Here is a 27,237-nt window from a genome sequence, read left to right as displayed (position 1 = left end):
CCACTCAGAAATAACTACTGGTCAAAAAATATTTAGATTGCTAAAAGACTACCAAGCTCTTTAATTATGTTGTAATTTTGTTATATAAACTGCTATTTAAAATCTTAGTTTATACTCATAAATTTTTATTATTTAGAGGCTTTCCTGGCCATTGTAGGATTTAATCTGTAGGAAGTGGTTATCAACTAAAATTAAGAAAGGTAATAGACATCTGGATAGAAGGCTGAAAAGTAATGATGAGAACTGCTAGAGGAAAATCTAAACTAAGAATTTCATCATTTCTGCCAGCGAAAAAGAAGTTTTCTTTTTTTTTTTTTTTTTTAAAAGAAGTTTTCTTTATTGAAAGATGGTATGACCAAGATACGATTGGCATACACTGGCTCACTTCTATTATATAATTTTACTTTCAAATTGTTGATAAAGTTTATTAAAAGTAATTCCATCGCCTATCTCATTTCAAATATTTAAGATAGTGCTACCAGAATAAAAAGTGAACTATAAGAAACCACAGTAACTCAGGCATCAGAGCTTAATTTATTATTCAGAACTACTGTGTCTCATTCATGGAGTTAATACACACTCATACAACCTCTGTGTACTCCAAAAGTGTCAAAGAGCTTCTGTTCATAGTAATCTTCTTTAATGGATTTCTATTAAGTTGCAACGTTAGAAATATGACTTAAACCACAGAGAATTTCATACTCACTCCCAAATGCTGAAGACTGAATGTTCTTGCCTTTGGTCTATGAACAGAGATACTTGCAGTGTTTTTAGATCTATCAGTACCATCCATTCAAGGAAGATGTGTATGAAATCTAGTAGTAAAAGCCCAAACTTTCTGCGTCAGAAAGGCCTTCTAGCTCAACTAGTCAAACTCTTCATTTTACCAGTGAGAATGCTAAGGACACAGAGTTAAAACAATGCCTTTTACAGAATAAATGCTCAATAAATATTTATTAAATGATGAACCAAGATAGGTAGCTACTGGAAGAGAGAGAACAAAACCCTATGTCTTCTGATACTTCACAGCCTCTGAAATGGCTTAGTTGTCTCTGCTCAGGTAAGACTCAACTAAAAGGACTATTAACCACAGATATGACATCAACAACAACCCATGGTCTGTTAACATTTTTGTCACACATGTGAATTTAGTGAGAGAGAGATTTTTGAAACAAGTTTTCAAAGGCAAAGTATAAGGATATTTATGACACATAGAAGTAGGCAAAAAAAACTGTCTATAGTTGACTTCCTTTTTTGGGTGAATAATTTGCTAAAATGTAGATTTATGGTTGAACCTTGGTCCATATGACAAGGTGTCTGGCCCTGAATGTCACCGGAGAATGATATTTGACATGTGACTGTGATTAATTTGGTCATTTTAAGAAATCTCCAATATTCTATTAGTTTTTGAGCCTCTGTATCTATGGATTACTTCACATCGAGTAAAGACATATCAAGAAAACTGTAATTTTAATTTAATTTAAAAAATTTAGTTGAAGTTTTGAATTCAGTTTAAAAGAGCAAACGCAGGTACTTATGACAAAGAAATACAGAAGGGGAATTACATCTGGGTTTTTGAAAATTGGGTTGCTAGTTCCTTTTTCTAGGAGGCAATGAAATGAAAACAACTGTATTTCAAATTGCAAGGCTAGGCCAAGTGGTAACTCTCTGCATATGCTCTTGGATCACTCTACCCTTTTTGGTGAAGTTCTCATAATTGAATGGTGCTTGCCAGAACATGAAATGAAGAAATCAAAGAATCCTGTGTAGACTGAATTATAAAACCAGGTTAAGCAAACCTTCCTACAGAGGACACAGGCACCTAGCAATGTACACACATACATACGCATACACTCTCCACTCATTGATTCACGCAATTACACATGGAGGAAAGACACAGGTAAACAAGAGTCTTAAATGTTTCTAAGATAAACAAACATTGATTGGATTATTTAGCACTTGCTGAGTTGCTTAGGAATCTATGGCAATAAGCTTACTTCAAAATATGAAATGTTTCTAATCTCAATGAGTATAGCTAATGATTAGCTATTGGTGTTATCACAACATATTATCAAAGCCCATTACAAAAATAAATCAGTGTGTCCTCTAATAGCTCTAAAAACAGTTTGATCATTTTTCTTTCATGATTTTTTTTAAAACAAGAAACAAATGTCCATATTTACTAAAATCCCACAATGAGTTACATTCAAAAACAAACGCAGTCCAGTTCTCCTGGTGGAAATCATCAGTCTATCTGCTCTTTCTCTTTGACTATGAAAAAATCTTTTGGGATGAAATGCATTGGCAGTGCAAAAAAAAAAAAAAAAGAGGAGGGGTAAAGTCCATTAAATAAACAAATGATTGAATTAAGCATTCGTATGAGTTCTCTGCCAGGTTATCTGCAAGCACAAGACTCTACTGTCATGTTAGGATACACTTTAAGTACCACATTCTTATTTTCATCAAAGAATAAGATACTGAGTGAAGACATCTTTTCTGGCACGCAGCAAGGCTCAGGAATTCCGGGCACAACCCCCACAGCTCGCACTATACTCTGGATGGTGGCATGATTTGATGGCTTCAAAGACTAGAAAAGAAATGAGAAAAGAACATGTAAGTTAGGTGGAACTGCTTTTCCACTCTTCACCATTCATCACAAAAATACATAGAAAATGAATTCGTTTCAGCAACTTAATAATGCTCTGACATCATTACCCATTTGGCACAATCTCCTGTATCACTATTTGGCACAATCTCCTGTATCACCACCATCATAATGGTTATCATTTATTGAGTACCTGTTATGTGCCAAGTGTGTTATACATAGTATCTCTAATCCTTATAACAAAACTAACATTTTTTAAAATATATTTTACAAGGACAGAAACAGGCTCAAAAACTCAGATGACATGTCTAAAGTCAAATAACCAGTAAGTGATAGAGTGAGGATTTGAATCCAGTTATCTAAACCATAATCATTTACTTAAAAACAACTTAGTCTCCAAATAGTGGATTAATACATCCTAGGACATCTTCAATAACAGGATTGCCACAAAAACGATTTGTTCTCGAATCTATGCTAATCATAATGAACCCTGACAAACAACATATTTAACATAGATATGTTATTGCCACTGATATACTGATATTTATACTTTGCTGTTAAAATAAAACCAAGCTTCAAAAAAAAAATAAAACCAAGCACATCAAGGAACATTGATTTATTTACTAGTTGGCACCGGGATGGATTGGATGGTAATTACTCCACTGTGTAATTCATTCACAAGGGAGCACAACCTGACATTAAGAAGACCACCCCATTGGCCACTGGGGGTCACTGTTGCTCCACAGGTTCAGCCTTCAAGGTGGTTGAGTTAAAAGTGTTCTAGGAGTGGGCCCTATCTATCCTCTGGGAATAGAGGGAACCTAAGTTTATTCCATGGGTATCAGAGTTTGACCAAAGAAGCCTGGATAAAATCCATTCCTGAGAAAATGCCAAATGGAACCATTGAAATCCACGTGACACATATGATTTTATTTAGAGTGCCATGCAGCTCTCTGCTCAGCATTGAAGGACAGTCGCTTTTCATGCCCAGAATGTTCAGGTATTGCCAGAATGGTATGACCTGCTTCGGGAGAGATGCTGCGCTTTTCAGCATTCGTTTTCCCCAATGTCTCTTTTAGACAGGTGAAACCAGTTGTGTTTTAAATAGATCTAAAAACAGAAATCTGGTAACTTGCCAGAGATCACATGTTGATTCAGAAGTGGGATTTAGGCCAAAACTCTGGGTTTTTAATTTCAAGACTTCAAGCCATGTTTCTTTCTCATGGCTCAGAGGCAGTTGGTATTTTAATTTCATACTCCTAAAACTCCCAGTATGGGAAACTGGAACAAGTTTAAAGGTTAAGGTAAATACAGACCAAGGGAGAAGCAAATACTATAGAAAAGCTGGCATTCTATTTTAAAAAAAGGAAAAGGATTATTTTTGTCAGAGAAAGGGCAAATCCAAATTGTCTCATCCCATCTTTCAACGTTAATGAAAGACATTATCCATATTAGACTTTAACTTTATTGTGAATAGGCACAAATTATTTAAAATATGGTCTTAATGAGGGGCAACTGGTTTTTTCCTCTTTCTTCCTGGAAAGTTTCAGTATGTGTTGGAAAGGATTTTTCATGTTCAATCAATTAGCTTTGCAAAGCCAGTATTCTCCCTTTAAGGAAAGGAAGTCTATGTTCTGTTTTGCATATCGTGTGCCTTACAACATCAATAAAACCTGTGTAACTGAGCCAAACTTTAATTGTTATTGTACAATAGAGATCAATAGCCATTGTCTATTATTTCATCAGTATTGGTAATTTCCAACGAAAATTTTCGCAGCCATCCACTTTTCTCTGTTGATTTATTCTTAAGACTCGGTGATCCAAATAATTTATACTAATGGCACCAAAGGATATTTTTAAGCCATAGATTTTCTGACATTATTCTGTAATTTTTAATGTTTTAATGACCCCTATAATATTGAAATTTCATATGAAGTGGATCTATTTAAGTAGATGAGGTCTCAGTTGACCAATACTGCTGTGTATTGCTATTCTCCAGTGCCTGGAACGGGGCATGCTCTGGGCACTGAATAAATACTTGCAAAATAGACGAAATACTCATAAGAAATAGCATACCCTCCACTTTACCTATTTCTGTGGAAATAATAACCATCAACAAAAATAAAAGTTTCTGTGCAAATGACCCAGAGTAGATATGGAAAATATTCTTGGGTGTTTCCTAGGAAAATTCCTGTCCTTTTTTTTAAGCTCTAACTCACAGATGATAGACTCAGAAACTATGAACAGTCTCGGTGGGCTCGCTGGAATTCAGGCATGGGCCCTTAGCTCTGGGTTGGTGTGTCTTATCAGGAGCTTTCAATTTGCTAGGGAGTTGCCCTCATTTTTTTTTTCTCACTATGGAATCCTCTGATCAAGCTGCCATTACCAGGAATGATTATGTCATGCACAAAAGATCCATGCAGTAATTGCTCGTTTGAAGCATGTTGCCAATCTATAATTTGTTTGTTTTTGAGTTCAGATCATACTTTTCAGACTCTCTTTATGTAGCTTGAGAAATTTGTCAATCACAAGAGAAATCTGTGTTATTTCCCTCCCTAGTCTCTCTCTTTAATGAGTGTAAAACCTGACTTGAATGTGAGTCTAGGGAGTTTCTGTGTGGGTAACTCAGTACATCAAGATTTAAGATTTTTAGGTCATTTTTTCATGATCAAAGGTTGGAATTGGAAACTCGGGAAATTAACTGAGGGTGTATTATTTTGAACTCATTAAATGTGAATTTCTTCTTTGTATAGGATATTTGGTTCCAAGGGTTTAGATCCTTTGCTGCCTGGTTCTGTGTCCCTGCTATTGTTAGCATTCACGCCATTCCACGTGAAAATAACACCATTCCATGCAAAATTAACTCCATTCCTCTAATCCTTGTTGGTTCTCTTGTATCTCGGTCAGCAACAACAGCTCAATCATTTTCATTTCATTTGCAATCTCTGTTTTCCATCTTTGCTAATGTGGTGAGGGGGAAGCAGAGGCATAGGACTTGGCTTTAGCTCTATGGGTATTTTTCATCTCGTGGCAGAAGTCCAGGGGTCTCTCCCTGGGAGAACAGTTTGGCTGCAGGGGCTAGAAATCAGAAACATCCACGCGGCCGTGTCTGTGAATGAAATCTGCAGTGGTCCGGCCCGCACCTGCCAAGCTGCACATGATGTCCTCGAGTCGAGCGCATTAGTAAGGAAGGCTGTGTCATCAGCTAGGAGCCTTCATTCCTGACCTGGGCCATGGGGTTTTGCTCCGCACTCTTCCAGTCCAGCCCACATGGGTGTGATAGTCCAGAAACTATCTAATTGGAATCAGTGAAAGGGCAAAGCCTGGAATTTGGGAAAGGCAGGACACAGCTGTTCTGAATTACAGAACAGGTTGTCAACTTTTGCAGATGGAGAGCCCCGCCATGTAGAGCAGGCTTTTGCTCAGGAGGCCAAAAGGAAGGAGGGCCAGCAGAGGAGTCTGGCCTGGGAGAACTTTCCTCTGGGGCAAAATGTAAATATATCTAAAGTCTAAAAGTTCTTTGGCACCCCAGTCATTTCACATGTGTTTGTACTGACCTGGTCGGAAACCTTGTCATCCTCTGCTGCCTGGGCTCTATTTTTGTTTAAATAGTTCAGTCTGGCTACCATGTTGGAAGCTGTGCTGATAACAGCGACGCTCATTGATTACCCCGAATGTAGCAGCTTCATATTGCTGCATGCCTCCCATCCTTTTGGTTATTGTACCACCTGAAAGCCACAAGGCCTGGAAAGCCAAAGGGAACCACAAGAAAGCCTTAAAAGTTAAGCAGATCCACATAAGGTGATGAGAGACCGAGAACTCCATGTAACGGCCAAACTTCCACTCTCAACTTGGCAAAGGGAAATCTCAAGCTTAGAGAGGAAACTCCACACTTATCCCTGTTATGTCTCCCTGGAGTTCTGATGCCATTCCAAGTTTGGACAAATATTATGATGAGTTCAGTTGTTGCAACCAATGCTGTCCTGATTCTATTACTCTCCAAAAACCATTACTGGAAGAGCTTACAGGCTATTGAACCTGCAGGGAGAATCCTATTTTAGGCTTTGTGATGTTTGAAAAGGGGCTAGAAAAGTTTTAAAAAACTTTTTCTTGTCTTACATCTTTTATTCTCTTGATCCCTTCCCCTATTTGATCTTTCTTCAGGCCCCTATATTTAATTTTCTGTTCTTGTCAGTTTCAGCAATGACCGTTAATAATAATATCAGTAGCAATATAAAATACTATTAGTAGTATTTATTGAGCACCTGCTATGTGCAAGGAATCCTACCGTTTTATTTCCCCACTGTTGTTCTCATATAGATACTGTTGGGTTTTTTTAAGGTACTATTGTGCCCAACTCAAAGATGAGAAAACTAACATACAGTTGCTCTTTACCCAACATGTGTTTGAACTGCATGGGTCCACTAATGTGATTTTTTTTTTTATATAAATACACTACTGTAAATTTATTTTCTCTCCCTTATGAATTTCTAGACATTTTTTTCTAGCTTACTTTATTGTTAGGAATATAGTATAGAGTACACACAACATAGAAAACACATGTTTAATCTACTATTTATGTCATCAGTGGGATTTCCAATCAACAGTAGGCTATTGGTTAAGTTTTGAATCAAAACTTCTCTATGGATTTCTGACAGTGCAGGGCATCAGTGACCCAACCCCCACATTATTCAAGGGTCAACTGTATACAGTATGAGTCACTTCTCCCAAAAGCCATAGCTGGTAAGAGTAGAACCAAGATTTGAGCCAAAAGGATTTAACTCTCAATGGTGCTACTCAAAATGGGCTTTGTGGACTGGTGGCATCAGCAACACCTAGGAGCTATACTAGATACATAGAATCTTAGGCTCTATGCCCAGAGCCACTGGATCAGAACCTCCATAGCCCCAGATAATCCGTAGCCACATGAAAGTTAAGAAGCCCGGCCATGAGCACATACATTTCATCATTCTGTTGCACTAACACACTTCTCTCCCTGAACATATCTCTGTTATTTTTAACTTATCCCTCATAAGGTTTTAAATAATTATTCTTTGGATCATGGAGAACCATCATGAGGATCTACTGAAGAACTGCAGGATTCTGAACAGTCAAGGCAAGTGTAACCAACAGGAGATGGGAGGGTCAAGGTGGGGTAATTGGAGTGGAGTGGAGACCAGACCAGGTCTCCAGGTGGAGAAGTTGAAAGCTCACTCAGCAGCTCCTCATTGCCATGGCTCCCTAGGTCCTAACGCCTGGAGTTGGGAAGGAAAACACCTTCCCCAAGCTACACAGAAGAAGTTACAGTTTATGAGCATGAGAGATCATTTGGAAAACTCACAGCCCCACTTAAAATCAGTCATCCTGAGTTTAGAGGAAGATTTTGAATTCATTTTGCCTCTCAAGGCCACAAAGCAACCCACGCAATGAAACCCATCGCTGTTACAATCTGCATCTTTGTGGTGTGTGTTTAAATGCTATCCTAGTTGGGACAAGTTTTGTTTGATCTGTGATGGACCCTTTATGAATATTTAGACAAGATAAGGCTGTTTATATCACAGTAAATGTACTTAGTGTTTAGATTTACATAACATGGAATGGACAACAATTCTTGGGAAAGACAAGTCTTCGACGCAATAGAAATCTTGTCCTTCTGAGACATTCTGATAAGATAATGGGGATTTCAGTTAAGTCCCTTGTGCTGAGGCTGACCTGGCCTTGTTCAGTCTGACTTTTGTGCACGTGTTCTATTTAACATCCAAAGATCATTGGACTAGGACATGAACACGAAACTGTAAAGAGTTATAAGCAGAAGTTGCTCAGTCTTTGAGGCAAAGATTTTTTTCTTCATTATTCTAGAGCAGCAAAAGTTGATTCATTTCAAGTTTTGAGAAAAAGAACAAAAAGTACCGAACTCTATTCTTTCTCCCAATTCTATTCCTACAGCCCATTTTATTGTATGGCAGAGATGCACACTGTTGTAAGCTAAGAATAGTATTTCGGAAATAAGCTTAACTGAAGGTCAGGGGATATCACTGTATTTTACTAACTTTGAATTGAAAGAGAATAGAGTCACTTGGATTTGCCGTGCAAGGCAGAGGTGGGATGGGGGAAGCTTCTGAGAGTATATTCCTCAGGATACTGAGTACTGATATAATAAAGTACAGTTTCTGTTGATTTTGGAAGAGACACAGGTAAGCTCTGACTAGTTCAAAAACTAGTAAGTTTTTGAAGAAACTTATAGAGTCAGCATATCCTATTTTACCTTCCTTTTTGATGTTTATTAGGGAAGCAAATGAAATAAGCAACTGGTGGATTTCATGAGCAAGTTTACCTGGCCCAGCCCTGATCCTGATCCTGCTGGGTCCAGGGCCATCTCATGAGAGACTATTCATCAAAATATATTCTGCACGGGCATCAATCCAATTAAGCCTTCCCCTTCCCTTTTCCCATGACATCTAGTCATTTTCTGACTGTTCCCTCCAAAATCAGCCTTCTGTCCTTTGGGGCCTGCTTAAGGTAGGCAGGCATAGATTCACACATAGCTGAACAGACCACATCGCTGAATATGCACTGTGTTTGGAAGCAACACAAAAAACGTATTTCACACATACATTTTTTCTCATATCCTTCTTCATATCAATACTGACTTCGTATTATGTTAACAACCATTAAAGAAAAACCAAGTGTAACAATTATTGCCTAGTGCACATTAGAAGGCAATAAATAAGTGTCCAGATGGATTTTGTAAATGAAAATACACAGTCAGTGTGTATTTCTACTCTATGCAAGTAGGAAGTATAGGACAGAGAACAATGGCTACCTTTGGCATGGGGAACTGGCATGCTCCAGAGCAATAATAGGCATCAAAGGACTTGGGGGAGATAATCCATTCACTCCAGCCAATATCTGCGAAGTCCACTTTAAGATACCGCCTGGCACAATTCCGAGGCTCAATCCATTGCTTTCTTCTGGCCTTTTTTAGGGTCTGTTCATCAAACTGGAGCGTCTGGCTCTTTTGGTGAAGTCCCTTTCTCTGTTTCTTTTTGTTTTTAGTCTTCTCAGGGGCCTGAGTCTGAAGGGTCTTATAAGGCTTTCTCTCCTCCCATACCCCATCCTCCCTGTACTGATACTCTGCCCCAGGAAGCTCATTGTTCTGCAAAGGTAGCAGGACCCCAGCAGAGCGCTTCTTCCTGCGTTCAATAGAAAGGGCAGCCCTGATATGGCTAGCCAGTTTAGGCATAGTTCCAGCGGCGAAATTCCGGTGCCCTTGTAGGCTTGACACCACGCTCTCTGGCTCAGAAATGGCAGCATCATTGGCATACACTAAGATATAAGGCTCGGGGAAGGGTAACCTCTTCTTTGGCAGCTGGTGCCCTTTGGAGGTAATATTAAATCCTATGAGGAACTCCTCATTTTCCTTGGCCTTCCTCAGGAGTTGAGTGATGTCTTTAGACAGCCAGGATCCAAAGTCTCGATGAGATTTGGCTACATCTACTGAAAGATGACCGAAGAGTTGACTTTGGTTTCTGTCAGATTTAAGGATAGACACAGAGAGATCAATCTGCATGTGTTTCCTCTGAGCATGATGTGAGCATCCTCGGGACTCTGGACAACTCAGGCTGATGTTTATTAGCTCCCCAACATAGAAATACAGTGTGGCAGATAAAATGTTTTCAGACTTGGTTAGAGAAGTCAGGTTAAAAATGTGCAGTCCCTTGCTTCCAAGGGTTCCTAGGAAGAAAAAAAAAAAAGAAAAATAATAAACAGTAGTAAACAGGACTCCTACCTGACACCACACACAAAAAGTAGCTCACAATGAATTAATGATGTAAATATAAGAGCTAGAGCCATTAAATTCTTAGAAGAAAACATATAGGTAAAATCTTCATGGCCTTAAATCTGGTGAAAGATTCTTAGATAATGACACCCAAAATATGAGCAGCAGAAGAAAAACATAAATAAATTGAGAAGATAGATAAACTAGACTTCATCACAATTAAAATTTTTTGAGCATCAAAAGACATCATCAAGAAAGTCTGTACAACCTACAGGATGAAGAAAATATTTTCAAATCATATACCTGACAAAATGCAGTATCCGGAACATATAAATAAACCTTACAACTCAACATCAGAAGGTCAAAGAGATCAATAAAACTGGGCAAAAGAATCAAGAAGACACTTCTCTGAAGATGATATGTAAAGGGCCAAAAATGCACATGGAAAAATGCTCAACATTAGTAATCATTAGGGAGATATAAATAAAAACCACACTGTGGTACCATTTGACATACACTAGCCTGGTTATAGTAATAAAAAACGAAATAAGTGTTAGCAAGGATGTGAAGAAACAGGAACACTTTTACATTGCTGGTTGGAACATAAAATGCTTCAGTTGACATGGAAACGTTTGGCAGGTCCTCCAAAAGTTAAACACAGAAGTATTACATGACTGCACAATTCTATTCCTCTGTAGCCAAAAAAATGGAAAACAGATCCTCAGACAAGTACATATATATGCATAATTCCACTATTCACAATATCCAAAGGTGGAGACAGCATAAAAGTCCATCAACGCGTGAATGGCTAAACAAATAGTGCTATATCCATGCAGTAGAATATTATTTAGCCATTAAAAGTAATGAAGAGTTGATACATGCTACAATGTGAAGGAATCTTGAAAACATTATGTTAAATGAAAGAAGATACAAGAGGTCACGTAGTGTATGATTCCATTTATGCAAAATATTCAGAGCAGGTAAATCCATGGAGACAGGATGCAGACTGATGTTTTTCCAGGGGCTGGAGGCATGCAGAATGGGGAAAAAAAAATCTCTTATTGGGTAGGAGGCCTTATTCTGGAATTACAGAAATATTTTGGAAATAGGTAGATTTGATGGTTGTACAACATCGCAAAGGTATCAAATGCTGAATTGTTCACTTAAAAAATAGTTAATTTTATGTTATGTGAATTTCATAATTCAGCAAACATTAAACAAACAAAAAAGATGACAGGGATAATTTTAGAAGCTAGAGAAAGATTAAAGCAAGATCAGTCATGTTTACTAATTTGCTGAAGCAGTACAGATGTGTAAAAGTTATAACACAGCAGTAAACTTACTGGTGTGAGAGCTGAAAGCTCTGTCTTTTCATTATAAGACTACCAAGAACTAGTCCTATAAATTTGGCACAGGATTGCAATAGCTTCTTATCTATGGTCGTGTATAGCCTATTGGCTCCGAGCACTGGTGGGAATAGACTCACCTTGGTTCAAGCCCTGGCTCAGCCGCTTTGGTTATGCTAGTGTTCTCATTCATTACGTGAAGGCAATACCTACCTCTCCTGCCATCAGAATTAAATTAGATGTGTGTAAAGCAGTTCATAAGGCACCCAGTAAGAGTTTCTTAAATATAAATTATGGTTGTTATTAGTGCTAGCATTGACCGTATTATGGGGATTATATCTTCTACTTGCCTCACAAAGTTTACAGTGTAGGATGAAGGTAGGTAAGCAAAACCATACATTTTAATATTCAGGTAATTTATGTGAAATGATGAGCCACACATTGAAATTATCACACAGAAGTAATGCTGTTGTAGAGCTTGCCTGGAGTTTATGACCTCCCAACAACTTAAGAGTTGAATTTTCTTTGTGGTTTGATGAAAGTATTGAAATAGGTCAATTGTGTTTTAACTCTTCAAAAATGAGAGAAAGCAACAGAACAAACACAACAAGAGATTGATTAGTAAGGGCAGGGGTTGGTTCCTTCTCTTAGGATCATCTACCAAGTTGGTGGTAAGGCTAAACCCAAGAATGCCCAGTCCTCGGATCAGTCACCAGAGCTGGAGCCCTCCTCCATGCACTTGTTCCATATATATATTGGTTTTAGAAACATACACGCAATCGTGAAATTATGTTCTTGATCAAAAACATATTTCAGTAAAACAAAACATTTTTATAAAGATGTGGGAACTTAAAATGAGTTCATTGAGTCCCCAAGCACAAGGGAAGTGCAATGGGAAACATATTTTACTCATTTTTAACACTGTGAAAGAAAAGGAGGAAACTGCCATTTGTGCACATTTGTATAATCCATGACACCAGGATAATATTTTACAGACCTTTATAACAAAGCCATGGCATCAGGGTTGTTCAGAGACTCTAGCCTTAATTCATACCAGTCACCATAGCGTATACTTTTACCCAAACTTCTTGTAGCAGATGGAAGTTTAAAATGGAAGGAAGAGAAGTCTCTGTTCTAAGTATGTGGCAATGGAATGGTTGCCAAACATTCTGGCAAGGGAAAAATGAACTGCAAGGGGTCTGGATGGTAGCATCTTAATGGGTAAAGTAATAGTACTCCTTCCCCCAACATTTTGTTTCAAAATGTTTCCTCCTCCTCCTCCCCTCCTCCTCCTCCTCCTCCTCCTCCTCCTCCTCAAAAAAAAAAAAAAAAAAAAGTTTCCTTCTTTCAAACATGTTTCCAGACACCTTGTGACCTGCTGTTAAGCAGCCTCCACCCGTGTCTAATCTTCAATATCCTCTCGTAAATGCTTTAGAATCTTCCATACCGCCTCTTGTGATGGCTTTCATTTTAGCTCAGTACACTATTTTGAAGTCCAAGCCTTATGGCCCAGGCCCAGCTCCACCACACCCACTAGCTGTCCTTGGGCAAATAACCTAAGTTCCTTAAATCTGCTCATTTGTAAAAATAGCCCAACAGTATCAACTGCAGAGTTGTGAGAATTAATTGACAGAATGCAGGTAAAGCACGTAACACATAGAAAAAACTCAGGGAATGTTAGCTAACTAGCATCGTGCTGTACAGAATGATGAGCCATTTAAGGTTAAACTGAAATATACTGTTAAGCGTAAAATACACGTTGGATTTCAAATACTTAACACAAAAATGAATGTAAAATATCACATGAATAGAAGTCTATAATCGATTGTATGCTAAAATGAAAACATTTGGATATCTTGAATTAAATATTATGATATTGTGATTTATAATAAGTATATATATATTTGATCTTTGTCCCATATTTGGCACAGAGCCCCAAAAACACTTGGTATTGCCTAAGAGATCTGTACAGGTGCTTTTTGTTATGTTAATGCGGTGAATTTAGAGGACTGGTAGGAAAAGGGGTTGGTTGACAGGGGAACCAACCCACTGATTGGTTGGAATTTTTGGTCTCATCCCTGATCAGGGAGGAAAGAGGACCTGGAGATTGAAGCCATCACTAATGGCCAATGATTTAATCAATCATGCCTGTATTATGAAGCCTTATAAAAACCCAAAAGAATTGGTGTTCAGAGTGCTTCCAGGCTGGTGAATACATGGAGATTTGGGGAAAACAACATGCCTGGGAAGGGCATGGAATCTCCATACCCTTGCCCCATAATTTGCCTTATGCATCTCTTCCATTTGGCAGTTCCTGAGTTATATTCTTCTATAATAAACTGATCATCTAGTAAGCAAATGGATTTCTTGACTTCTGTGAGCTGTTCTAGCAAATTATTTTTTTAAATTTTTTTAAAGATTTATTATTTATTTATTTATTTATTTATTTATTTATTTATTTATGATAGACATAGAGAGAGAGAGAGGCAGAGACACAGGAGGAGGGAGAAGCAGGCTCCATGCCGGGAGCCTGACATGGGACTTGATCCCGAGACTCCAGGATCACGCCCTGGACCAATGCAGGCGCTAAACCGCTGAGCCACGCAGGGATCCCTGTTCTAGCAAATTAATGGAAACCCAAGGAGGTGTTCATTGGAACTTCCAATCTGTAGCTACCTGCAGGGCTGGTGACTGGCATCTGAAGTGGAGGGGTGGTCTTGTGGGGCTGCCCTCTGCCTGTGGGATCTTATACTATCTCCAGGGAGATTAACTTGAATTCTCAGATACTCTGCTGGTGTCTGAGAATTGCTTGTTGGTGTGGGGAACTTCTGACCCACTTCACCCACATGAGATTTGGGTACAGAACATTTTCAGTATAATAATATAAGATTAAAATTAATTTCACTTGTTGCTTTTCATATTTTTAAGTGTGGCCACTAAAAATCTTAAATTACCTATGTGGCTCACATTTGTGGCTCAAATTAAATTTCTACTGGACACTGGTAGTCCAGGATAACCACACTTTTATAGTCATATTGTCCAAAAGGAAAGAAAAAAGGCATCTATTCTTTTTTCAAAGTGCACAGAAAAATTAGGATTTTTGCTAAACATGAATACTCAAACCAAAAAGTAAGTTAGGCAAAAGGTTCCCTTTTTGGAATGCAACAGACTTTCCTTTACCAAGAACATTAGATAATTTTGGTGATGACTTTTTTCTTTTTAAAGATTTTATTTATTGGTGAGAGAGAGAGGCAGAGGGAGAAACAGGCTCCATTCAGGGAGCCCAACGTGGGACTGGATCCCAGGTCTCCAGGATCAGGCCCTGGGCTGAAGGTGGCGCTAAACCGCTAAGCCACCCGGGATGCCCTTGGTGATTACTTTTTTTTTTTTTTAATTATTTATTTATGATAGTCACAGAGAGAGAGAGAGGCAGAGACACAGGCAGAGGAAGAAGCAGGCTCCATGCACCGGGAGCCCGACGTGGGACTCGATCCCGCGTCTCCAGGATCGCGCCCTGGGCCAAAGGCAGGCGCCAAACCGCTGCGCCACCCAGGGATCCCTGGTGATTACTTTTTAATCTTCCCTCCAGCTGTGGCTAATCGGTTCAATCTGCAGTCCGAAGTCTAAAATTAGCAAATTGCTCTACAATAGAGTTAAAAGAGTTAAATGGGCAGGTTAGCAAGAGTGCTTGATGGCACATCGATTCTATACACAGCTTCAGTTGTGTTATTTGTGTAGTACACAGATACATCCACTACAGCCAACGAGGAACCAGAACCAAAGCAAAACAAATGTTTCACTTAAACACATATGAGTCGAACGCCTACTAGGTCCCTGGCCTGGGTCTCAGGGCTGCACAAACACCCACCAATGTCCACACCGTGGCAGAATGATGGGTGTGTGTGTGGGGTGTTAAAGTAGCAACATGCACCTACACCATGACACCTACCTACACCATGACAATGCTGGATGCTGCTTGCTGTCAAAAGTGTTAACCACGCTCTTGGAGCAGCATCAAAGGGAGCAATTAACTCCGCCCTGACTAAGGGGAAGGATACACAGGGAAGAGTTAACCTTTGAACCAGACTTTTAAGATTGAAGGGAAAAGAAGGGATGTTGGAGGTGGGGAACCAGACGGAGCCCATTCTGGCAGCATGCAATGCTGCATATCTGGATGCTTTTGCATAGTAATATGTCCAATATTTTAAGCAGAAATATATTAAAACGTCCTAAATTAATCTAGTTTTTTGAAATCCTAACAGACATCTATCTAAGCTACTTAAATTCAGAAAAGGAGTAGCCAATTTACATTCAGCTCCTAACTCTATGTGCTGTATCAAGCGCAGCACTTGATGTCTTTGCCATTTCTGGGGTGAGGTGGGGGGTTGATGGTGATGCATTATCCCTGGTGTTCTAGATGACCTTCTCTCCCACTTTGTTTTAACAATAAGCTAGAAGTCTTAACCATTTTGCAAAAAAAAACAAAAAAACAAAAAAACAAAACAAAACAAAAAACATTTCTTGGCTTCTCTAACTCGTCCTGTATTTTTGCCTTCTTCCACCTTCAAATATTTAATTTTCTGGGCAAGTTAATGCTCTTGCCCTCCAAATGACTCAACAAATAACTTCATTACAATGATTGAATGAGTATAGAGAAAAAAAAAAAAAGGAGATAAATACCTCCCTGCAAGTGGAGCGAAGTGATAATATCTATTCAATTACTCTCATGCTTTTTATTTAATAGATTTTTAAAATTAATTTAACTTTTCAAGTGAGAGTCTTCATGTAGGTAATAACAGGAGTTTTGAGGTAGGCTTCTCTATCTTCTCTGGGAGTGCTACAGTTTTCTCTACAGACACAGCTATGTATGTTCAAATATCAATGTGCAAGAAATGCTGTAGTGCTCACCTTTTCTTTTCTTCTGAAAGATTCTGATACCTATTTTGAACTAGAAACCTGAGGCATAGCTTCTGATTAATAGGAACAAACTGACATCATAATAATATAAAAACCAACGGTGGGTTTTATCAGGTTAAAAAAGCAATAGCTTATGCATTTTCAGGCTGTTTGTAGTCTTCGGGTACCAGGAGACATTGACTGCCACATAGATCTAATTACATCTAGAGTTAGTTGCATACTTCATTCTGGGTGCCCTCATTTTAACCAGTTCATTGATACAGGAGAGAGTAACCAAGATAGCGAAGGGTCTGGAAACTATGTCTTACAAGTTTGAATTGAATAAATTGAGACATGGCTTGAAGGGGAAAAAAAAAAGGATGATATGAAAATTGATTATAAATACTTGAGAGGCTGAAGAGCTATCAAAGGGTTTTTCTTTCCAGGGTCAGAGATGAGACTGAAGTCTAAAAGCGATAGTTGAATGGAGACAGAATCCAGAACAGTGTGTGTACGGAATGACTTTCTATGTGTCTAGTATGATGGTGAGACCCGTCTAGGGGAGTGGGCAAACATAAGGTAGTCCTAATTCAAGACCATTACAGGAGGATGTCTTTATGGTGTGGAGGTATGAGAGATGCATTAGGTAACCTCTCAGATCCCTTGCAAGGAACTGCAACAGGCTTTATTTTCAGCTCTTCCCAAGGAAATGTTTTGATGCCAAAATAGAAATAGAACTACCGATAGGTGGTGCTGTTTTCTTACTGTTTGCTGGCACTAGCACAAACTTGGATTTTTTTTTTGCTGGGAATACATCAATTGCAGTCTAGTTAGGATTGCCATTGGCATTATCTTCTTATTTTGAATTTTCTAGAGTCGAAAGATTTGTGAATTTAAATAAGCTTCAGAAGTCAGGTGAGTTTTGGGCTAGACTCCTCTTTGCACACCTGTCAGGATTTTGCACCTGCTGCCGCTTCTCCCGCCCCATTGAATGCCTTCACCCGCCCCATTCTTCTTGATAATCCAGACTTGCTTTTTTTAAGGCAAAAGAAAGCCACCACCTCTTGAGGTACGCTTGTCGTGACAATGCATTCCTTCGGTTGGAGCTCTGCTTCTAATATGATTTTCATCTTATTATTGTTCCTTTCCTTCCTACAACCAGAAACTTCTTAAAGGAAGATCCCGTAGTAACTTTATCAGACTCTTCAGCCCCAAGCATAGGGCTTAACTTAGAGCGGTGCTCAGTAAATGCTTCTTTCATGAATAAACAGACTGAATCCAACCTATTCATTGTAGAAATGCAAAAATGAAGAACCAGCAAGTTAACATTGATTTTGAAGAGGAGCCCAGCTCTTCTATTAACTATATAGACTTTTTTTTTTTTTTAGGAGTTTGATTAATAGATAAAGGCAGATGATTTATGTCTGTTTTCATCTGAAAACAAAGCACTTGAACCTAATGAAACCAAGGACTCAGTTGAGGAAACTATAACTTAGGACCTGCCGTGCCATCGTGACCGTTCGGCTCCTGTCATGGAGTCATTGAGGCAGTGCCCAGGGAGTGGTAAGTGGAAGTTCACCTTCGTGCTGGCCCACACAGAATGTTTTCAAAGGGAATTAGGACATACAATGGAAAGCTTTCTATGTAAAGTCTGATTTTAAAACAAATAGACTAAATGAAATCTTGATGATTAGTTAAATCCCCAGAAAGCAGGGAAAACATTTTACTCATACAGAAAAATATGTAACTAAGGACAAATTTTTCCCCCCTCCTTCTTTCTCCAAACAAAGTACAGCTGCTAGAAATGCCAGGGGTGCCTAGGAAAGAGCCACCTCCACCCCCCAACCACTGGCTGAATGCTTGCATATTACCGAGTCCAGATAGCAGCTTCTCTCTGCCACCTTCAGCTCTCAGGCAAGGCGAGATGGAGACTCTAAATAGAACGCGAAGTCACAGAATTTTGTTTTTCTTGCAGAGTGCCAGTCAAACAACTGAGTTTTATGGAATTTCAAGACAACCATTCTCTATGTCCAAAGTAAAACATGGCCAAGGATGATAATAATGTTACGTTCTTCTAGAATAACAAAACGTTCATTAATCAGTTTATCTACCCTTAGCCTCCACCTGAGGGCATTCCTAGACTGTGAGCTCTCAGAGGGGAGACCCACGTCCCAATAAATCTTTGAACTCCTAGTACTTTGAATGGTCTGGAGTATTTATATCCTGAAAAATATTTGTCAAATGTGTTGAATGAACAACTGTGTAAACTTACCAGATTCAAAAATGTTTCCCACTTAACACCAAAGTAAAAAAACTTCCAAGTTTTTTCAACTTTTCAAAGTCAGCAGAAGCCCTTCTTGGATAGAAGTACCATATAGCGTTTCCTTTCAGCTCATCAGAAAAGAGGCATTATTAGAAGAGTTGTATATAAAGTAGAACAGCACTGCCATGTGACATATACACAGTAAAATGCCTCATGGGATCTTCATTCATGGCAAGTTTATTTTTAAAGGCTCCTTTGGTTGGCTGATAGCTTTTCTACTATCTCTTCTTATCTGGTCCCCTGAACATCTCATTTAGCTCAACTGAAATATTTATTGAGTGCCTGTTATGTGGCAAACTATACCAGGTCCTCAGAACACAAGAATGAAATGAGACATGCTCTTTGTGCTTCAGAGACTTGCTTTACAGATCCCTGTCCCATGTCCTCTTTCTAGCAAATCTATTAGGCCCCAAACTCTCTGCAGCTATGAAAGAAGGGTAAAAAGTCTTTATTAACTTCTTTTGAAGTCCACTCCAGAGGAAAAACTGCCAAAAAGACAGGAATATACCTTCCAAAGTGAGAGAAGCTTGCCATTGTATAAATTAATAAACCATTTGTCCACAGAAAGACCCACTAAAAATGTCAGATGAGACCAGGACTTACACTTTAATCAATCCAAGATTTCAGATGCTGGTTATAAGGTACTCAAAACTTTAGGGACATGAGCTTGGACGAGTGTGTCTCAAACATGTGTCAGAATCACTTTGATGGCTTATTAAAATAGAGATTTCTCTGTCCCATCTCCTGAGTTTAATTCAGGTGGTCTTGGGTGGGCTGGAAAATCCCCAACGAGGTCCCTGTTGAGCTGAAACTGCTTATCCAGAGACCATATTTTAGAATAATTAACTTCAAGAAATTACTATAAAAAGGTGCAACTCTGCTCCATTCAGCCACCAAGGCCAGGAAAGAAATAGTGACTTCTTGAATGTGGATTTGGGATATCACAGATTGTATTACAAGAGGACTACCACCTCCCTATGTTTACATTGCTGCTGAAATTATATCCTTTGTGTTATAAACAATTGCACATGAGCAACAGTTTAGGTATGTATAAGGCTTGTGAGAAGCTAGAGAGAGATAACCTTTTAAGATTTAAGAATATTTCATTTATATAGAGCTTCTAAACTTTTAATGAATTTTCACATTCATTTTTTTTCAATTGAGTTTTACCATCTTTCTGTGAGGCTGGCACAGTAAGTATGACTTAATCATTTGTTAGATGAAGAAACTGAGCCTAGCTACATTAGATATCTTTATCAATTAGCAATTCAGCCAAGATTACCCACTAGATCTCTTAACTCAGACTCAGATAATAGAAAAATTAAAATACCAGGAATCTCTTCTTTACTTGAAAACCATTTTCCTTAACCCATGCCTAAGTATAGCAGTTACACTTAATTCAAATAGTCTTTTGCTTAATAACATGCAATATTTTAATTTTAAAATGTTCTTTGAAAGAAAAGCAAATGAGATCATGCTGGGTCTCAGTTGTTTTAATGGTAAAATTGGAGGATTGGACAAAAGATCTTGTATTTCTACAATTATTAGATGCATTTATTTTATAAAAGGAATATTTAATAGAATTCAATCAGTAAAGTAAGAAGTCCTTGCTGAAGATGGTAACACAGTAGTCCAAAAATTTTTGTTCAAAATTTGTCCAAAATGTTTATTCATAGTGTGCCCAAATAAAATCTAGGCACTGCATTTACTGTGGTCCTGTCACCAAGAAATGATGGTCTTAAAGGTAGGTCCATCATTGAAGGAGCCAGTAAACACCCCATGCTCAATTGGCTCTATGATTTATATGCATAGGTGTTTTAAATAAATAGAGGCATCTATGGCTTTAAACATACCATCCCTGAAAAGTATGGGTTTTTTTTTTTTTTACATTTGTTCTTATTTCAGTTCGATTTGCCAACATATAGTGTAACACCCATTGCTCATGCCCATCACCCAGTTCCCTGAAAAGTGTGTTACCGAAAGTACTGCTTCAGGTACCACCAACATGGTAGGACACAGCACTACTAGCATGTGAATAGACTAGCAACTTTACGCATTTCCAAATATATTCCATATATGAGTGCTCTTCAGTTACATTGTCTTCATTTACTATCCAAAGTAGATATTATCCTGGTATACTTGTGTCACTTGATTAATACTATGTCAGTGTTTCCATTACATAATTCTATGTTCATGGGTTCGTAACATAATCATAACAGTGCACTCTGAATTGAAATCTGGCATAGGCAAGTTCAAGCTGAGACTATTTGTGATGATGCCAAATTTATTTCCACTACTCCCACCAAAATCAAGTTATTAAGATACTGATTACTAGGATATACAAATTGAATAAATGGGAAAACCATCCAAATTTGGGGAGAAAAGTCTTGATGTTGTTGAAAAAAAATTCTGAGCAGTGAATAGAAAGTATATGCAAAGTTGCTCAATAATTTTCACTAGGCTTTTTGTTTTTTGATAGGCATGATTTTTGTTATGTCTAATAAATACAACACACATTGGTGATTATATAAGGGATTTGATAGGTGTCTTGCATGTGTCTTTCATCAAGATATTAGTGGTGATGAAACATAAAGTGATGTGTATGGTCTCCAGTGAATTTTTCCACAAATAAAGCAGCTTTTCTGTTAAAAGCATAACACTAGTTGTGAAATAATGAATATTAACCCTTTGGAAGAAAATAAAGAAAGAGAATTCATACAGAAACAGACAAAATGGAAATTTAACGACAGTGAGACTCTACAATTCCATCCAGAGAAGTTTAAAACATGAAAGCAGGAAGGTGGTACAGTGGCAAGTGAACCCGAGCCCAAAAAGTAACAGTGTAAAAAAACATCCTGAGATAGGTACTAATCGGGAAATGAGAAATGAGACAGTTTTCGGTTGTGATATTTACTTGAATTTTGTATATCATCCTTTTCTGAGAAATTAAGAAGGCTCTTAACCAGTGGTTCCCCAACTAGATGTCTTAGAACCACAATTCTGTGAAATGCTCACTCAGGGAGTAAATGATCCACTCTTAAGGGGACTCACTAGCATTTAATGGCCCCAAAAGTTCCCACAGCAAGTAAAAATTATATTTTTTTCCAAACCTATTTGACCACAAGACCCAATTTTATGTAATGCCTATTAACATCTTCCAAAGACCCCTTTTTACAAAATTTCCTTCTAGAAAATTAAACTAGACTATTAGAAATAATAGGTTTTGAGATGAGTGGAGTATGTTTGAAAAATTGTCTGGTAAATACATCATGACAACCAATTCTTCTTGCCTATAAGGGGGTTGAACTTGCTTTCCTTAAAGCCTCTTCTAAATACAAACTTGCATAATTCCAAAATGCTGAGAATAGATTAGACATTCATGTCCTTATTTAATTTTTAGAGATATCTAAACTGGGTCAGTCAAATGCTTATAAACTTCCACTGCTTAGATAAAATGTATGTAACCCTCTTGATATATTCTTAATTATATATATATATATATATTTTTTTTAATGTAGAACTATTTCCTGAGTGAATTATCCACTTAGGGGATTTTTTTTTTTCATTGACCCTCGCGGTCTCTTGGTCTCTTTGAGTGTGTCTAACTATACTAAAATGCTAGATTTAAATAATTTTTTCATGTAACTCATTCTCTTCCTCTTTTCCATTAGTATGGATAATCAAGAATTCATGGTTGGCATTATGGATTTTGAAATGTCAGAGATTGTAAATCTCTCTTGACTATTACAGTAAAAACTTCATTGGGAGCTATCATGTATTCAAAGCAGTGTGTAATTCAAAGCAGTTGCACATCCAGCTCTGCTTCTCTAGATGTACTACCATCCTTTGAATGAAAACATTAGATAACCTGAGTACTCTTTAATTTCAAGCCTAGCTTCTAGGTGCCAAAAATTTTAAGATAACTATGTTTTAATAAAGTTATTACATTTTCTTGCCATTAAACCCATCAAAAACGATGTTCACTCACAGGCCCATGTATTTCACAGGAATGCTTATTCTATCCTATTAGAATGCTCATTCTGCCCTTAACTTTATCTCTCCCAAAGCCTTATCATTTAGCCTTGTACTTCAGAAACACATCAAATGGAAATACTTTATTTTTAAAGAGTTTTGGTCATGGTAGGAGAAAGACTCTTCCCTTTCTTATTGAAGGATGATATTCACTTTTGGGTCCCGATTACCTCGGTTTTGTCTTACCTATGAAGTTTGTGTGATTTTTTTTTTTAAAGGTGACAAATATTCACTGAAATACAATCTTTTTGTAGTTATATGTCATAAATTAAAATAATGATACTTTCCTAGTAAGAACATGTGTGCTTTAATCACTTTCCTAAAGAAGTTAAATTTATGGGTAAGAAAAATAAGAGTGACTATGGGAATGATGAGAAACTAATGAACACAAAATATGTATCTTAAAGGATCAAGCCAGGAGAAAACCTCATGTAAAATACTCTTCTTTTATTACACAGTAGCCAGGAACAACTTAAACTGAGATCAAAATAAAAGCTGATTTCATATGCCTCTTGCCTTCCTTCAAAGATGGTATATTTTTATAAAGCTAAACTTCTCTGTCACCAATAGTTTTGTAAATTACCTTTTACAAAGGGAAAGATAAAACCTATCTTTATGTAAACCTTTACACATCACAAAAAGACTCACGAGCGTTCCAAACTTACGGTTTTGGCACGCCGACTGCATAGCATTGAGGGAGGAGAAAAAGGGGTTAGCAGAGAGTGTATTTAGGACGAATGCCACCCACCATCAAGTAATGATTTAAGTAGAAAGTAATCAGAGGGATACCACAGCAGCTAAATTTCAACCAAAGATATTCTAGATTTAGAACAATAAATAATTTTAATCAGGTATGTTCCAAGGAGCAAATAGTGCTCTAAGGCTATAACTCAGCCTGAATAAGCACTTGGAAAGTCTGCGGGATCAGCAGCCACTGCATATATACAGCACACCACCTGACCCTCCACTAAAATCTGTAACATCGCTGCTACAGAGAAGCCTATATGTTGTGAAACCTAAACACCAGGGACCAGAAAACATATCTGATTTATTAAAGCAGACTGCATCTTTCACTTACATAGGAACATATGTCACGAGACAAAGCCTTAGCACCTTCATGAAGTCGTGCCTTCTTAGAGCCAGAACTGCCTTATAATAAGGTCTTTTTAGTGTGTTAGTAACTAAACACTCTTGGAAAAGGTCCAACATGAACCACCTCTCCAGGAGCCTCCGTCGATGCAGTAACATGACACTTAAGCTTTCACAAAAACCAGTGTCTACGTTTGATGAATAAGTCATTAAGACGGTCTCTAGGATGCTAAAGGGATTACTTTTCTTATCAGGGCACACAGCCTTGTATATATGCTTCAAACTGCAATTCATCATTTCAAAGGAACTTCTGGCCTCCCTATCAGAGTTTATTATTTGCTGGTGTAAGACCAGTAAGACTGGTAAGGGATGCTAGAAAGTATAATGCCCAGAATGAGCTGAAGCCCAAACGTACATGGGGCCTGCCTTATGCAAATCCTTATCCATCTCCAATGCATGGTTCACTCAGCCTAAAAGAAACAAACAACCAGGCAATTGGGTGTGAGTGAAGCAAACTCACATTCCACCTCCCAATCTTATGATTCATGCTAAAAATGAAACTTGTTGATACCAAAAAAAGCTATTCATCTCTCGGGTGCTTTAGCTACTCCCAGAGAACACCAGGAAGAAAATGACTATCAAGCTAAGAGTGACTTGGGGACCTTCATTACTGCCACCTGCCTTGCCCACCCAACTTCTTCCCGATTCCTGCTGCTCCCACACTGTTCCTTCATTGAGCCCTGCCCTCAGAGTTGCACTGAACTAAACAGGGCATTGACTGGAGTGGTCAGCTGCCAGGACGGCCTCCTCAAGTGGCTGGCATACTGTGGATAACCCAGAGCAGAGGGCAGCCCCTTACAGATTACACTCACGGTTTTAAGGACAAAGTAAAATCTGATTCAGGTCAGATTCTAGTGAAAGACTTCTGCATTAGAAAGCATAACTCACATTTATTGTAAATGTCATCATGCCTAGGAGCTCTAGAGTGTATTTACAGTGTCAACCTAGGGCTTTCCTTGATGGATGCTTTGGTTTTCCTTTTTTCCAGGAGTCCTACGTATCAAAGCTTTGGGAAATTTCTTTCTAGTGATTCTGACAGAAGTGATAGAGCATGAGTCAAGGCCTCCTTACTTGAAGATTCTTGGCTATTTTTCAACGGTTCGCTGAAGATAGGCTTTGCAGTTACATTTCCCTTTATCATGAATGTAGTGAACAAAAAAGCCTGATGCGTCTTCAAAGCATATAAACCGAGTCAGTGTCCAGGAAACTTTGCCTCAGGCTGTTAGCACAAGGGAGGCAGGCTGTTAGCCTAAGTTCTGCGCTCGCCACAGGGGGCAGGGAAACCTTGTGAAGCCGGGGCTTTCAGTCTGCAGGGATCTGTGTGTTGAAAAATGGGATGAGCAGATTTCCACCCGCAGACTCCAAGAGGTGTTTACACCCCCACCTCTCAACCCCTCCCAGGTTGGAATAGGTACAACCTCTATTTGTCCAGATGGGTTTTAAGGAATGGAAACACCCGACCACCTGGTTTAGTTTGTGTGTTTGCCACCAGGCGACTGACTATCTAATAGAGAGCGTCAGCTGCAGTACCGCGGAGCGCGCGGCCTAAGAGCGGTGCGAGGTCTGGAGAAGCCACCGTCTAGGAGGCGAGGGGAAGGCGCCTCGTTCGAGCGTGACTTTCCTCCCTGGTGCCTCGGAGTTGGCATAAAATGACATCTGCCTTTCGGTAAACACGGCTAGAGCCCAGTCCGAGGGAATTTCCGCTGGCTGGCTTAGGGGCCCTCGGCACGAGGTGCCCCGGGGGTGCTCCAGACGCCCAGGGCAGGAAGGCGCTGCCGGCAGGGGGTAGCCCTCCCCCCTTGCAAGCAGTTCCCGCAGCCTCACCTGACCCGCTCGGTTGCTCGGCCCCTTACTTCTCTCCAGATCCCCCTCTCAATTCGGGCTTTAAAACTGGGATTACTCGCTGGCGCGAAGCGGGGTGTGGCGGAACCGAGGGGGCTCGGCGGGCAACTGCACCGGGCGTCTCTAGGTAGCGTCCGGGAGCAGAGGGCGGCGGGGAAGCTGGGGAGGGGGTGCCCCGGAGACACCTGCGGCGCGAGCGCGGCAAGGGGGCGTCTCGGCACTCACCTGCCGCTCCGCCTCGGAAGCTGCGGACCGTGTTGCCTTCGCGCAGGGGCTGGGGGCGCGCGGGCTGCGAGCCCCGCTCCGAGGGCCCCCGCGCGCGGTCCGCCTCGGCCCCGCCGCCGCCGCTGTACCTGTCGTAGAGCCGCAGCATGTGCTCCGACACCTTGTCGAGCGGCCGCAGCACCGGGCCCGAGCCACCACCTGCCGTGCGGTCTCCTGACCCAGCGCCGCGGAGCCGCGGGAGACTCGGCTGCGGCCCCTCCGCCCGCGCCAGGCTCCCGCAGAAGCAGCCCAGCCACAGCCAGAGCAGCCCGCGCGCCCCAGCCATAGCCGGGGCTCCCCGCCAGGCGGGCTGGGGGACAGGCGCTCCGAGGCCGCGAGGGGCCCGCGACACAGCCGGGGGCTGAATTTCAAATTCGCGGCGGCGAGCTGGGGCGGGACGCGGAGGGCGGCAGGTGGGCCCCTCCCGGCGGCCGCGCGGGCCTCACCCGCCCAGGGCGCTGCGGGCGCCGTCCTCACTGGGGCGCCGAGGAAGAGCTTAAGTGGAGGCGCGTGCGGCCCGGGCGTCTTCAGGGTCTGATCCTGTGCTCCTTCTCCTCGTTATGTCCCAGGACACCCGGCCGAGACCGGCGCCGGCCGCTGGGGAAGGGCACGAGCTGCGTCGGGCGCAGCGCCGGGGTCTGGGTGCGCGCAGCGGCCCGGAGGGCGCTCGCCGCTTGCCTGTTCCAGGGATTGGAGCAGCAGCGGGGCGGCAGGTCCGAGGAGTTTTGAGTGTGTGTGTGTGCGTGTGTGTGCGTGTGTGTGTGTGTGTGTGAGAGAGAGAGAGAGAGAGAGAGAGGGAGGGAGAGAGAGAGAGAGAGAGAGACCACTCGTTCCTCGGCCGCTCTGCGCAGTCCGCGGCCAGGCTCGCTCGCCCTGGCCCTCGCAGGCAGCCTGGACCCTGCTGGAGCCCGGAGAGGAGCGGAGGGGGAAGTAGCCCGCGAACCAGCAGGGGGAGAGAGAGAAGAGGAAGTAGGGGTGGGGTGGCTGGGAGAGGAGGGGG

General features: G+C 40.3%; 1 protein-coding gene across 1 annotated transcript; it reads right to left on the bottom strand.

The window, feature by feature from the left end:
- Positions 1-299: 299 nt before the first annotated feature.
- Positions 300-27,237, bottom strand: BMP3 (bone morphogenetic protein 3). Its single transcript, XM_041757666.1, has 3 exons — positions 26,199-27,237; positions 9,429-10,339; positions 300-2,587 (listed from the first exon to the last, which is right to left on the bottom strand). Exons 1-3 carry the CDS (start codon positions 26,521-26,523, stop codon positions 2,396-2,398), a joined length of 1,428 nt encoding a protein of 475 aa, XP_041613600.1. The 5' UTR covers positions 26,524-27,237; the 3' UTR covers positions 300-2,395.

This window comes from Vulpes lagopus, chromosome 6 (assembly GCF_018345385.1).
Source record: "Vulpes lagopus strain Blue_001 chromosome 6, ASM1834538v1, whole genome shotgun sequence".
NCBI lineage: Eukaryota > Metazoa > Chordata > Mammalia > Carnivora > Canidae > Vulpes > Vulpes lagopus.
This window is presented reverse-complemented; position numbering and strand designations above follow the sequence as displayed.

Coding starts and splice junctions, on each gene's coding strand:
- BMP3 (XM_041757666.1), bottom strand. CDS start 26,523: ATGGCTGGGGCGCGCGGGCTGCTCTGGCTGTGGCTGGGCTGCTTCTGC. Junction 10,340..26,198: donor CTTCCGAGGCGGAGCGGCAG/GTGAGTGCCGAG, acceptor TTTTCTTCCTAG/GAACCCTTGGAAGCAAGGGA. Junction 2,588..9,428: donor GCCAGTTCCCCATGCCAAAG/GTAGCCATTGTT, acceptor TTTCTTTTCTAG/TCTTTGAAGCCATCAAATCA.